Raw genomic sequence first — 14,872 nt, 5'->3', positions numbered from 1 at the left:
GAGGAAACCGGAGCACCCGGAGAAAACCCACACAGGTCACAGGGAGAAGGTATATACTCTGTACAGACAGCACCCGTCGTCAGGATCGAACCCGGGTCTCTGGCGTTGTAAGGCAGCGACTCTACCACTGTGCCACCCGAGCTGTTCCTGAATCTGGAAGTTCATGCTTTATATCTTTTGCATCTTCTGCCCGATGGGAGAGAGGAGACGAGGGAATGGCTGGGGTGTGAGTGATCCTTGATTATGTTGCCTGCTTTCTCGTGGCAGCGTAAAATGTAGAAGGAATTGAGGGGGAGAGTTTGGCTTGCGTGATGGAACTGGGCGGCGTCTACAATTCTCTGAAATTTCTTGCGGTCTTGGGCAGAGCTGTTGCCAAACTAAGCGGTGATGTGGTCTGAAGAAGGATCTCGACCCAAAATGTCATTCCTTCTCTCCAGAGATGCTGCCTGTCCCGCTGAGTTACTCCAGCATTTTGCGTCTATCATCGGTGTAAATCAGCACCTGCAGTTCCTTCCAACACATGCTCCCTTATAGGATGCTTTCTACGGTGAAGTTGCAGAAGGTGGTAAGAATTGGTGATGTCTGTAATGTTAGTAAGCCAGAAACATTTCTCCTGACTGGTACCAGAGTTCCATGGTAATGCCTCAGCCACTGCTGAGTGAGATGAGAAAAAGTTTATTCACCCAGACAGTAATGTATGTTTGAAATTCTCGACCCTTTGTGAAGATTCAAGTACTGAATATATTCAAGAATATATTGGGGCGGCACGTTGGTGCAATGGTAGATTTGCTGCCTTACAGCGCCAGGGTCCCGGGTTCGATCCTGACCACGGGTGCTGTCTGCACGGAGTTTGCACGTTCTCCCCGTGACCTTCGTGGGTTTTCTCCGAGATCTTTGCTTTCCTCCCGCACTCCAAAGGCGTGCAGGCTTGTAGGTTAATTGGCTTGGTATAAATGTAAAATTGTCCCTAGTGTGCGTGGGATAGTGTTAGTGTGCGGGGATCGCTGGTCGGTGCGGACTCGGGTGGAACGAAGGGACTGTTTCTGTGCTGCATCTTGAAACTAAACTAAACTAAACTAGATGGATAGATTGTTTAATTTTAAGGGAATCAAGTGTCTGGGGTGAGAGCAGGAAAGACGTGCTGAGGTAAAGGTTCAGTTCTGGTCATATTGATCGGGAGAACGTGCATGAGGGGGGTGAATATTTTGACTTCTGTTTCTATTTCCTTTGCTCTTACCAGAAGCATCACTGCACCGCAATGTAGTTAAATCCTACTCTGGTCAACGTCTGTGCAATTAGGAGGCAAACAATGCACAGAAAGAAAAAAAAGTAATGAGAATTCACAATGGCTTTCCAGTATCTGCCAAATGTAATTTAGTTTTTACTCAAGTGGGCATTCTGCAAAGTGTGTTTTACAGGAACCAACTGCAGATTTGATTTACCACAGTAATGACATGCAATTTAAGAGTTAGTCATGACAACGGATACTCTTGGCTTAAATAGGTTACCGTTAGAACATTCAATCAGTCAAACCTAAGGAGAAGATCGACACACAAAAGCTGGAGTAACTCAGCGGTTCAGACAGCATCGCTGGAGAAAAGGAATTGTTATTTACAGATAGAATTCAATCAGAAGAAGGGTCTCGACCCAAAACTTGGTCTAAAGAAGGCCTCAACCCGAAACGTCACTTATTCCTTTTCTCCAGAGATGCTGCCTGTACAGACGAGTTACTCCAGCATTTTATGTCCATCTTCAGTGTAAACCAGCATCTGCAGTTCCTTCCTAATCATTCAGGCTCAGATAGAATTGGCCTTAGGAAAATAGTACTCAGTGTCCGAGATAAAGTAAACAAGAAAAACGTTAGCGTTTATTCAGAGCAGATGCTTTTCAGGAGTAATTATAAAAGTGAAGTTGACTTTGACCTAAATAAGAAGACCTTTTCATCACAACATTTAGACATTTAATCAAATGTTGTTGGGGATGATTGATGAGTTGACCGTCATGGTACTAACAAGACAGCACTTGGCCATAAATCACAAATGTTTCATTCATTGGGAAGCTCTTTGGGACATTTGGCAAGGTTAGGCAAGGTTCCGCGTAAATGATCACCTTTCCAATCCTTCCTCGTTAAACATGGTCTCTTCAGGTTTGTGTAGGAACGAACTGCAGATGCCGGTTGACGCCGAAGATAGACACAACATTCCTTTTCTCCCCTAACCAGCTCAATAATCAAGCCTATCTGAGCTATTGTAAAATTGCCCCTAGTGTGCATAGGATGGCGTTAGTGTGCGGGGATCGCTGGTCGGTGCGGACTCGGGTGGAACGAAGGGACTGTTTCTGTGCTGCATCCTGAAACTAAACTAAACTAAACTAGATGGATAGAGATTGTTTAATTTTAAGGGAAACGAGTGTCTGGGGTGAGAGCAGGAATGAAGTGCTGAGGTAAAGGTTCAGTTCTGGTCATATTGATCGGGAGAACGTGCATGAGGGAGGGGGGGGTGAATATTTGACTTCTGTTCCTATTTCCTTTGCTCTTACCAGAAGCATCACTGCAAACAAAGCACAGTCAACGGAAAGATAACACATGATTGCAATCCATCCATTTACAGTGTATAGATACGTGATAAGGGAATAACATTTAGTGCAAGGTAAAGACTGTAAAGTCCGATCAAGGATAGTCCAAGGGTCATCAAAGAGGTAGATAGTAGTTCAGGACTGCTCTGTGGTTGGTGGTAGGATGATTCAGTTGCCTGATAACAGCTGGGAAGAAACTATCCCTGAATCTGGAGGTGTACGTTTTCACACTTCTATACCTTTTGCCCGATGGGAGAGGGGAGAAGAGGGAGTGGCCAGGGTGCGACTCATCCTTGATTATGCTGCTGGCCTTGCCGAGGCAGCGTGTGGTATAAATGGTGTCAATGGAAGGGAGGTTGGTTTGTGTGACGGTCTGGGCTGCGTCCACAATTCGCTGAAATGAACAGTAGTCACAACTTGGTCGGCATGGCAGTGCAGAGGTAGAGTTGCTGCCTTACAGCGAATACAGCGCAGGGGACCCGGGTTAGATCCAGACTACAGGTGCTGTCTGTACGGAGTTTGTATGTTCTCCCCGTGACCTGCGTGGGTTTTCTCCGAGATCTTCGGTTTCCTCCCACACTCCAAAGACGTACAGGTTTGTAGCTTAATTGGCTTGGTGTAAATGTAAATTGTCCCTAGTGTGGGTCGGATAGTGTTAATGTGCGGGGATCGCTGTTCGGTGCGGACCATGTGGGCCGAAGGGCCTGTTTCTGCGCTGTATCTCTCAACTAATCCAAACCGTGCAAAAAGGTCTTACAATTGTTTCTGGGGCTCTCCTGACAGAAGAATTAGAGGATTGGATTAGAGGCTGCCTGGATTAGGTTTCAACTATATTGAGAGGTTGGATAGACTGGCTGTTTTCTCTGACACATCTGAGGTTGAGGCGAGACCTGTTAGCAGTGTATAAAATTATGACAGCAATAGATAGGGTAGAACCTTTTACTCAGAGTGGAAACGTCCAACACTAGATGTAAGATGAGAGGGGGAAAGTTTAATGGGGATGTATGGGGCAATGTTTTTTTACACAGAGTCTATCTCCACTTTACTTACTTCTCCTGCCTGTACTCCATTTCATAATTTTGTGTGATGATATCTCTCCTGGTTGAGGGATGGGGAAGAGAGAGAATTTTGGCCATCATGTGCCACTCTAAATGTTGGCCAGCATGGGCAAGTTGGGCTGAAGGGCCTGTTTCCGCCCGGTATGACTCGATGAATTTCTAAACCTACCTATGTGAGTTTGATTTTACCAGTAAAATAAATGACGTAACCCAGCCATTCCTGAACAAAACTGTTCTGAAGCAAATCTAGAGGCCTCGTGGTGATGGGGCCTCTGTGGCAGCAATGATGAAGCCTCGTATTGATGGGGCCTCACGGGAGCCCCGTTCTAAATGGCTTACTGCTTATTCTTAAACTGTGGCCTCTGGTTCTGGACTCCCCCAACATGGGGAACATGTTTCCTGCCTCTAGCCCGTCCAAGTCCTTAATAATCTTATATGTTTCAATGAGATATCCTCTCATCCTTCTAAACTCCCGAGTGTACAAGCCCAGCTACTCCATTCTCTCACCATATGACAGTCCAACCATCCAGGGAATTAACCTTGTAAACCTACTCATTAGCAAGAATATCCTACTCATTAGCAAGAACTCCATCATTAGCAAGAATATCCTTCCTCAAATTAGGAGACCAAAACTGCACACAATACTTCAGGTGGGGTCTCACTAGGGCTGAAGGACAAACTGCTGAAGGACCTCTTTGCTCCTATATTCGATTCCTCTTGTTATAAAGGCCAACATGCCATTCGACTGCCATGAGGGAGGGGAGGAACAATGGACAATTGGGGGTGAGGGAAGGAGAACAATAGACAATGGAGGACTCGGAGTGGGGGAACCGCTGTGGGGGGGGGGGGGGGGCGATAGAACGAAGGAGTAGGTACTTTGTAACTTTGTCCGTGCCGTAGGTGTCTGCTGTCTGTATACAGTGGGTACGCAAACTAGGAATTTCACGGTGACTTCCAAATAAATATTCCAAATAAACTGCTATTTTTTATAAAAGCTGAAAGTCCTTTTCATACGGAATTATCTACCGGGGGGGATCTTAGTTGTCCTGCAACGGTGTACAGAACACACAAGAAATCCTTCTATTTGTTTACGTCCATTTAACGTATTCCAGATATGGTCTCCCAGTGAGACACCCTCCCAGGAGAACGATTTTGCAAAGTTGACGGCAGATAATGAAAGCACATAATCAGTACACAGTGGTAATTGAAATCCACTAACATGTAGTGACTGCTCTGTGGCTGGCTGCTGTTGTGCGGTAAGGGAGGCATGCAGCTGAACAAAATAAAAGCCGGCACCAATTAAGCAAGGTCTGCCACATATTTGTATGCCACCTTGTCACATAGTCAAACTGTCTCAGAGTTCCCCAGACCCCTAATCACTTCTGTACGGGGGCCTGATATTCTGTGGGCAGAATTGGCCCCAGGACAGTAAAATGACTTGTTAGATGAACGGAGTGAACAGTTTTAAGTTATTTGCACATAGATCCGGTGGCTTGAACTACACTACCAAAAGCATGGGCTGAAATCCCACCATTGTAACTGAGGAATTTAAATTTGCTCAATTAAAAACACTTGGAGCAAAAATCTTTGCCTCACAAATAGGATGTAAAATTCAACATCCTCTGGGAAAAAAAAGACTTGTCTTAATTGACAAACCAGAATTTTTTGTTAGAATATGGTCTCCATTTATTGAATATTTGAAAAGGTAAATTGGTTTAACACAGAATCAGGGTTGAAACCTGAGTTTGGGACTGGATGAATAGTTATGCCCCTGTCCCACTTAGGAAACCTGAATGGAAACCTCTGGAGACTTTGCGCCCCGCCCAAGGTTTCCGTGCGGTTCCCGGAGGTTTTTGTCAGTCTCCCTACCTGCTTCCACTACCTGCAACCTCCGGCAACCACCTGCAACCTCCGGGAACCGCACGGAAACCTTGGGTGGGGCGCAAAGTCTCCAGAGATTTCCGTTCAGGTTTCCTAAGTGGGACAGGGGCATTACACTCAACATTTCCCAGATCTATCTCTACAATCTTGTCATTGGCAGCTTTTCTCTGCATCTCCCTTTTTCTCTATTCTTCTTCTCTCTCTATTACCTTCTCTCATCTTTTTCTCCCTTTATCTTTATTCTTAAAATAAAACTGAAGCTATGGAAGAAATCTGTAATCAAATTGTCGCTGACTATTATTTGTATTCATGCTTCTAATAAAAATATTTTAAAAAAAAATTAAACATCCTTCACCTATCCAGATCTATAATTACCACAGGCACCAGGAACTGCAGTTGCTTGGTTTACAAAGAAAAGCGCGACACTAAGTGCTGGTGTAACGTAGCGGTTAGGCAGCGTCTCCAGAGAACACGGATCGGCGACATTTTGGGTCGGGATCCTGCTTCAGACTAATTGCAGTGGGGTGGTGTGGTGGGGGGAGGGGGAAGGCTGGAAAGAGGTGGGGGGGGGGGGGAGAGGGACAAAGTCTGGCAATAATAGGTAGATACAGGTGAGGGGTGGGGTGATATATAAATGGTTGGACAAAAGCTAGAGATGAATAGGCAAACAATGTTAGATAAGGTAAGGATGGAATCACAAATTGTGAAGCCAGAGGAAGGAATATGGTTGGAAGGACAGGGGGGGGGGGGGAGGGAGGGGGGGGGGAGAGAAATGGGTCACATGGGGAAAGAATCTGGAGAAAGGAAAGGAAGGAGGGAATGGGGGGTGGGGAGGGTGGGGAAGTTGTAGTGTGGGGGGGGACATGTAATTGTAACTTAGTTACAGTTGGCTGTTCGTACCGAGTATAGACACTAAAAGCTGGAATAACTCAGTAGGACAGGCTGCATCTCAGGCGAGAAGGAAAGGGTGGCGTTTTGGGTCGAGACCCTTCTTCTCGCTGTTCATACCATTGGGTTGCAGGCTACATAAGCAGAATATGAAGTGTTCATCCACCAGTTTGCATGCGGCTTCACTCTGGCAACTGAGGGGGCCCAAGACAGAAAGGTCAGTGTGGGAATGGGAAGGGGAGTTAAACTGTTTAGCAACTGGGAGGTCCAGTAGACCTTGGTGGACCGAGGGGAAACGGGTTCCGGGTCAACGCTTGGTCTCGTCTATGTAAAGGAGACCACATCATGATCACCAAATGCAGTAGATGAGGTTAGAGAATGTGCACGTGAACCACTGTCTCACCTGGATGGACTGCTGGGGTTCCTGGATGGAGCTGACGGAAGAGGCATAGGGACAGGTATTACATCTCTGATGAAATGTCTGCTTACTGCAGCTTTACAGGTACATTAAATGCAACAATGACTTATCAGTTATTCTAAGAAAATTAGACCATGACAGAGCAAACCCCGCTTAAATAAGTTATAGTCTGTAGACTTTAGTGATACAGTCAGCATGGAAACAAGCCATGGGAACGACCCGAAACATCTCCTATGTCTTCATTTCCAGAGTTGCCGCCTGACCCTCTGAGCTACTCCAGCATTTTGTGTCTACCTTCGGTTTAAACCAGCATCTGCAGTTCCTTCCCACACATGATATACCAGGCGTTCCTTCAGAAACTTCATATTCTTTCCTTGTACAGGAATAGCATCATTATTAATTTGGTGCTTGTTAGTAATTCGGAAGCCTGAACAATCTAAATCATGCTTTATAAGTCTATAAAAATTCAGGAAATGGGTATAATGTTCAGGCAGGGAACCCCTACTGTCTTGTTGGCTCAAGTAAGTAAGTAAGTAAGTAAGTAAGTTTATTGGCCAAGTATTCACATACAAGGAATTTGCCTTGGTGCTCCGCCCACAAGTAACAACATGACATACAGTGACAGTTACGAATGACTCAGAAAACACTAAACATTAATAATAATAAAACATTAATGATAAAACACCATTGATCAAGCATGTGAACCAACAAATACCAGATCTAGTGTTGGCTCAAGTGGCAATGACTAGAAATGTTGGCCAACAAAGCAACTGTATCCTTTCCAATACTTTAAAGACAAAGTAGAATACCTTGCTAAGAAACTTAGTTTAGATTAGTTTAGTTTACAGTTACAGCATGGACACAGCCCTACACCAACTATTGATCACCCGTTCATGTTCATGATAGTTCTATATTATCCCACTGCAATTTTTACAGAGGCCAGTTGGCCTACAAACCAGCACGTTTCGGGATGTGGGAGGAAACCGGAGTACCCGGAGGAAACGCCTGCGGTGATATGGTGAATGTACAAACTCCGTACAGGGAGGAGGATCCGAGGTCAGGATCGAACCAAGGGTCTCTGACGCTGTGAGGCAGCAGTCTACCGCTGCACCACCAAAGCACCCTGAAGTTAACCTTGTTATGCTTCCTGCCCTTGACTGTTGTAATGGCATCACTCCGAGCTGAAGTGAAGGGAGATTTATTTCGAATGCCACGCAATGTCCTCTTAAACGCCACCATTTAGTGGCCACGGTGGTAGAGTTGCTGCCTTACAGCGCCAGAGACCCGGGTTCGACCCTGACTACGGGTGCTGTCTGTACGGAGTTTGCACGTTCTCCCCGTGACCGCGTGGGTTTTCTCCAAGATCTTCGTTTTCCTCCCGCACTCCAAATTCCCACAGGTATGTTGGTTCATTGCCTTGGTGCATGTGTAATTGTCCCTAGTGTGTGTAGGATAGTGTTAATGTGCTGGTCGGCACGGACTCGGTGGGCCGAAAGACCTGACTCCACGCAGTATCTCTAAACTAAACTAAACTAAATTCATCAACCGGAGGTACACAAAAATGCTGGAGAAACTCAGCGTGTGCAGCAGCATCTATGGAGCGAAGGAAACAGTTGACGTTTCGGGCCGAAACCCTTCTTCAGACTGATGGGGGGTGGGGGGGAGAAGGAAGGAAAAAGGGAGGAGGAGGAGCCCGAGGGCGGGAGGATGGGAGGAGACAGCTCGAGGGTTAAGGAAGGGGAGGAGACAGCAAGGGCTAGCAAAATTGGGAGAATTCAATGTTCATGCCATCCGGACGCAAGCAACCCAGGCAATAGATGAGGTTGGAGGAGATGCAGGTGAACCTCTGTCGCACCTGGAACGACTGCTTGGGTCCTTGAATGGAGTCGAGGGGGGAGGTAAAGCGACAAGTGTAGCATCTCTTGCGGTTGCAACGGAAAGTGCCCGGGGAGGGGGTGGTACGGGAGGAAGGGAAGAATTGACAAGAGAGTTGCGGAGGGAGCGGTCTTTGCGGAAGGCAGACATGGGGGGAGATGGGAAGATGTGGCGAGTGGTGGGATCACGTTGGAGGTGGTGGAAATGGCGGAGGATTCATCAACCTTTGGTCCGTGTCACAGTTAAGGAGGCGTACGGCACAGAATCTGCCCCTTCTGTCCACTGAGTCTGTACAGGCCATCAGTTATACGAATCCGATATTAATCGCAGTTTTTATTCACCCAAAATTGTTAACAATTCCCCTCAGGTTCTTCTATTCACTAAACACAAGGTAGAATTTACAATGGCCAATTAGCCTAAGGGACAGTACGTCTTTGGAAAGTAGCAGGAAACACAGCCAGAGGAGAGTCAAGGGCCTGTCCCACTTACGCGACTTTTTCAGCGACTGCCGGCACCCGTTATAGGTCGTTACAGGTCGCCAGAAATTTTCAACATGTTGAAAATCCAGTGGCGACCAGAACATGGTACGGCTCTTTGGGCGACTACTCACGACCATACAGGCTTCACCCCGCGACATGTCGCCAGGATGTCGCCTGTATGGTGGTGAGTCGTCTCCTAGTCACCCAAAGAGTCGTAACGTCTTTCTGGTCGCCGCTGAATTTTCAACATGTTGAACATTTTCAGCGACCCATGACGGGTGCTGGCAGTCGCCGAAAAAGTTGCGTAAGTGGGACAAGCCCTTCACGTTGTCACAGGTAGAACAGACAAATTCCATACAGACAGCTCCCACATTGATGCTGTGAGTCACTGGCTCTACCTGCTGTGTCACAGTGCCTTTACATTATAAAAGAGAGGGTGTGGAGAAGATTCACAAGGGTGTTACAGAGGTTGAAAGAATCTCCCTTTCACTGACTCCATCTATATTTCCAACGCTGCTGCAGCAAGGCCACCAGCACAACCAAGGACCAGTGTGAAGAAGGGTCTCGACCCAAAACGTCACCCATTCCTTCTCTCCGGAGATGCTTCCTGTCCCGCTGAGTTACTCCAGCTTTTTGTGTCTCTCTTCGGTTTAAACCAGCATCTGCAGTTCCTTCCTGCACACTAGTCTCACCCCCGGTCACTCCCTCTTCTCCCCTCTCCCATCAGGCAAGAAGTTTAGAAGTTTGAAAAAGTGTACCTCCAGATTCAGGGACAGTTTCTTCCCGGCTGTTATCAGGCAACTGAACCATCCTCCCAGTAACTAGAGAGCGGTCCTGATCTATCATCGACCTCATTGGGGACAATCGCACTATCTTTCATCGGACATTTCTGGACTTTATCTTGCACTGGATGTTATTCCCTTTATCCTGCATCTGCACACTGTGGACCACTTGATTGTAATCATATGTGGTCTTTTTGATGACTGGATAGCACGCAACAAAAAGCTTTTCACTGTACTCCGGTGCATGTGACAATAGACTAAACTAAACCAAAGAAGTATTGTTTATGAAGTGAGATTGGTCAGGCTGATGTTTTCTTCTTAAGATCAAAGGAGGCTGACGGAAGATTAAACTGAGATTTTTGTTTAATTATTGAGAGTACAGGGCAGAAACAGGCCCTTCGGCCCACCGAGTCCATGCCAACCAGTGATCACCGTACATTAACACTGTCTGACACACTAGGGACAATTTACCATTTTAAACAGGCTAATTAACCTATAAACCTGTACGTCTTTGGAGTGTGGGAGGAAACCGGAGATCCCGGAGTAAACCCACGCAGATCACAGGGAGAATGTACAAACTCCGTACAGACAGCACCCGTAGTCAAGATCGAACCCGGGTCTCATGCGCTGTAAGGCAGCAACTCTACTGTTGCACTTCTACCTAGTCACTACTCTACCCAGTAAAGGGCCTGTCCCACCTGCATGCGTCTAGCGCGACCAAACGTGAGCGGAGTACGTGCAAAGTTCGCGCGTGACATAATTAACGTCAAACGCACCAATCAGCTGGGCAGGAGGCGGGCCGACTGAATTTTGACGTCGAACAGCGTCGGGCGGTGACGTCATCACGCAACAGCATGCCGGGTGGTGATGTCATCACGCAACGCCACGTGCTAGGCGTACGCCGTCAAGACGCTGCGTACGGTCTCAATGCGGCTGCGGACCGACAGGCCGTTGTCGCGCGGGATTTTTGGACAGGGCAAGATTTTTGGAGCCCCGCGTGATGTCGGGACCAGCCCCGCACAACTCCATACGCCTCCGGCGATCGAAGTGGGACCGGCCCCGCGAGGCCGTATGCCTCAAGAGACCACGTTAGGTCGCGCTAGACGCATGCTATCGCATGCTGGTGGGACAGACCCTTTAGGAAACATGATTTTACTGATAGAAGTATTAATAACTAAGGGGAAAAACTGGATAAACTGATAGAAGGGAGGGGATAGAGTGAAAAGCTTTTGTTGCGTGCTAACCAGTCAGCGGAAAGACAATACACGATTACAATTGAGCCATTTGCAGTGTAAAGATACATGATAAGGGAACAACATTTAGTTTGAAGTAAGCCAGGATCAAGGGTAGACCGAGAGTCACCAGTGAGGTAGATGGTAGTTCAGGACTGCTCTCTGGTTGTGGTAGGATGATTTGGTTACCTAATAAGAGCTGGGAAGAACCTGTCCCTGAATCTGGAGGTGTGCGTTTTCACACTTCTATACCTTTTGCCTGAGATACAACCAAAGATCCTATAGCTTGCTATAGGATCTTTGGGTACAACAAGCGTGATGGCTGGACGGGGAGGAAAGGGTGGGCCAAAATTCTGGAGTAACTTCCACGCTGTATCTCGAAATTTTCGCCAACCTCTCTCTCCCACTGATCATCAATGTGCTACTTTGTTACAGCTCTGAAGATGAAGATCAAGGAAGTGAAGAAGGAGAACGGTGACCGGAAGATTATTCCGCAGAAGAAGAAAAAGCCTCTGAAGCTGGGGCCGCTGAAGAAGAAGGATCTGAAGAAGCTGACCTTGTACATTAAGAACGGGGCAGACTGTCCCTGCCACCAGCTGGATAACCTTAACAGTAACTTTCTCATCATGGGCCGCAAAGTGAACAAACAAAATCTCCTGACGGTTATTCACAGGTGGGATAAAAAGAGCAAAGAGGTGAAAAAAGCTGTGAAGAAAATGAAGACTCACGTGTGTCCCACATTCCAGGGGGTCTTTAAATGATTATCGGCCTGCTCTTTAAATCAAACAATTCAATCTGAACTTGCACATGCTATTCTTAAAAAAAAATATTAAACGTTTTCTTTTCTCTATAAGATAGAATCTTCTCCTTTAAACTATGATTCCTCTCCCCCCTTTTTTTTTTAGATTCTGTGCGCGTAATAATGATGATTCTTTGTATGTTTCTCTCCGTTAATACATTATGGTAGCATAGACTAATAAGCCAGCAAGGAGGCGCAACAGACAATAGACAATAGGTTCAGGAGTAGGCCATTTGGCCCTTTGAGCCAGCACCGCCATTCAATGTGATCATGGCTGATCATCCCCAATCAGTACCCCGTTCCTGCCTTCTCCCCATATCCCCCTATTTTTAAGAGCCCTATCTAGCTCTCTCTTGAAAGCATCCAGAGAACTTGCCTCCACTGCCCTCTGAGATGAATTCTGAGGCTTTTAAGCACGTCCAAAAAATTTAGGAAAGGTAGTGGTTTTGGAAATGGAGGGGAACAGGGGTGTCAAAAGGAGTGAAGTGAATGGATTTCGGAAAAGAGATATACACAAAATGCTGGAGTAACTCAGCGGGACAGGCAGCATCTCTGGATAGAAGGAGTGGGTGATGTTTCGGGTCGAGACCCTTCCTCAGACTGCAGTCAGGGGCGAGGGAGATACCGAGATAAGGGTGTTTAAGGTGTGAAAATGGGACAAAGGGGATAAGGGAGAAAGGAAAATGTATAGATTCTTTTTTCGCTGGGAGAAGATAAGAACAAGGAAATGAGATGGTTTTGGAATATCGCAAGAACCCTTCCCTCAGCACCACAGAGTATTCGTTGGAATCACACAATGTAAACAAACACAAGTTGCGTTATACAACCCTGCCTGAACCACTGTGTGTTGCAATTTCCCTAGAAAAGTCACATTGGCTCAGGGACTCTGAGAATGCAGAGCAGTCAGGAAAACCACTTGGCATGGAGCCAAATCCCCAAACTGCAAACGCTCACCGTTGCAATTTGAACGTATCAACTAATCGTCACTTTTTTTCCCCTGAACAACGACAACAACAAAAAATTATTGTTTTCAATATTCCAAAGAATATTGGGTTTTTTTGTTCGAAAATCATCAGATTTCATGCACCGAAGTGTTTGGACGGCATCCAAAGACTTTCATCTCCTGCTGGCACGCATATGTTATAGCTGAGAGCTTTGAAACCTCTTAAATATTCATCTAGCATTAACGAGCGGTTTGGAAAATGAATCTTGCGTAATGAACAAATTAGGAAACTTTTAGGAGATGCTTCAGTAAGAACTGACTATTCTTGTAGGATTGAGAACGTAAGGTCGGGTTAATGAGAAGCGAGCCACGCTGCTTCTGGTGTTTCCCAAGAAATTAGCCACATGCGGGAAGTGAATCCGTGGAAACGTCAATCAGCTATCAGTATCTTCTTGATTTTTGAATTTTTATTTTGCTTTATAATCATTTATTTCCTTCCAGAATTATGTTTGCTCAACCAAGCAATGGCACAATGTGTTTCAATATCACACTGATTTACTTTCGTTTAGGTTTTAATTTTGTTATCAGTTCATTTAGTCAAAGTTGCAGGAGTTAAGGTGATAGACGCACAACTTAAATGTATCTGTGTTGAGCTTCTTGATCTAAATGCACTGTGAATATTTTGTTCTGCTATGAAAAGGTATCGGGAGAACTATTGCTTTCAAATGGCCTTATTTCATACGGTTTGGATAATTGTTCAATTAAAGAGCTGCTTCATTTGTAGTTCCTTGTAAGTAGACCTGCTTTTTAAAAATAAATCTGTTTGAAAATAGAACTTTGCCTTCCTAGTCTTTTAAAGTCAAAGATTTACTTCAAGAGTCACAGTCCGGGAGGATAAGTCTTTGTTCTTACAAATTATCACAGTTTTCCACCCTTTTGTGAGTCACAAACTTGGCGATCCCAGTTGTACTATAGATCCACCACCTATTTTCCAGCAACATAGAACCATAGAAAATAGGTGCAGGACTAGGCCATTCGGCCCTTCGAGCCAGCACCGCCATTCAAAATGATCATGGCTGATCATCCAGAATCAGTACCCCGTTCCTGCTTTCTCCCCATATCCCTTGATTCTGTTAACCCTAAGAGTTATATCTAACTCTCTCTTGAAAACATCCAGTGAATTGGCCTCCACTGCCCTCTGTGGCAGAGAATTCCACAAATTCACAACTCTAGGTGAGAAATGTTTTTCCTCATCTCAGTCCTAAATGTCCTACCCCTTAATTTTATATGTTTCTTTGATCCGGTCCTTTGATCAGGCCAAAATTGTGAGTGCAGTTGACCTCCCACCCCCACCCACCTCGAAGGTCCCCCCCCCGAAAATGTGGCTCCAAGGCCGGGTGAGGCGGCCAAGCTCGACCTCATTGGGACTGTCGTGCCGATCGGCGGGTTGGATTTGCCCCCTACAGCCGGGGCTCTGGAACACCTGCCCGGCCAGACCCGGCAGATCCGTTCCCATTACCGACTCCCGAGGCCGAGTTTGTATCTCGGTCCCTGCGAGGCCGAGGCGGACCGTTCCGCTACAGTTGGACTTCTCTCTGACACCGTCACATCTGTTGGCCCAGCAAAATGGATAAACCAGAAAGCCTCTGGAGGCAAGGGTGCCGGATAATGGATGGTGGACCTGTACCATAAGGCACAACCAAGAAAAAACAGCATGGGTTCATCCTTAGGTTACCTAAGCAATATCTTCCAATACATTGTTGCAGGAGAGACTCAGTGCGGCAGCAGGTAGTGTTACTGACTCAAGGCTCCATCGATTAGGGCTCACTTGTGTGCTACCTATCTGGGTGCTTCAGTTTCCTCGCACCTCCCAAAGGTGTATTGTTGAGCTACTACAAATGACCCCTAGTGCAGGGGAGTGGTCCTAGCAAGTGAGGTATAGG

General features: G+C 46.3%; 1 protein-coding gene across 1 annotated transcript in view; it reads left to right on the top strand.

Annotated features, from left to right (window-relative positions):
- The window catches only part of sfrp1 (secreted frizzled related protein 1), a 113,855-nt gene extending 100,091 nt beyond the window's left edge, over positions 1–13,764 (top strand). Inside the window, exon 3 of the mRNA XM_033014013.1 lies at positions 11,623–13,764. Coding sequence (XP_032869904.1) covers positions 11,623–11,948 — 326 coding nt within the window. The 3' untranslated portion in view covers positions 11,949–13,764. The remainder of the gene's footprint in view (positions 1–11,622) is intronic.
- Positions 13,765–14,872: the final 1,108 nt, after the last annotated feature.

The sequence above is a fragment of the Amblyraja radiata genome, chromosome 39 (assembly GCF_010909765.2).
Source record: "Amblyraja radiata isolate CabotCenter1 chromosome 39, sAmbRad1.1.pri, whole genome shotgun sequence".
Lineage (NCBI taxonomy): Eukaryota > Metazoa > Chordata > Chondrichthyes > Rajiformes > Rajidae > Amblyraja > Amblyraja radiata.
The sequence above is the reverse complement of the archived record's forward strand: the minus strand, read 5'-3'. Positions and strand labels throughout refer to the sequence as shown.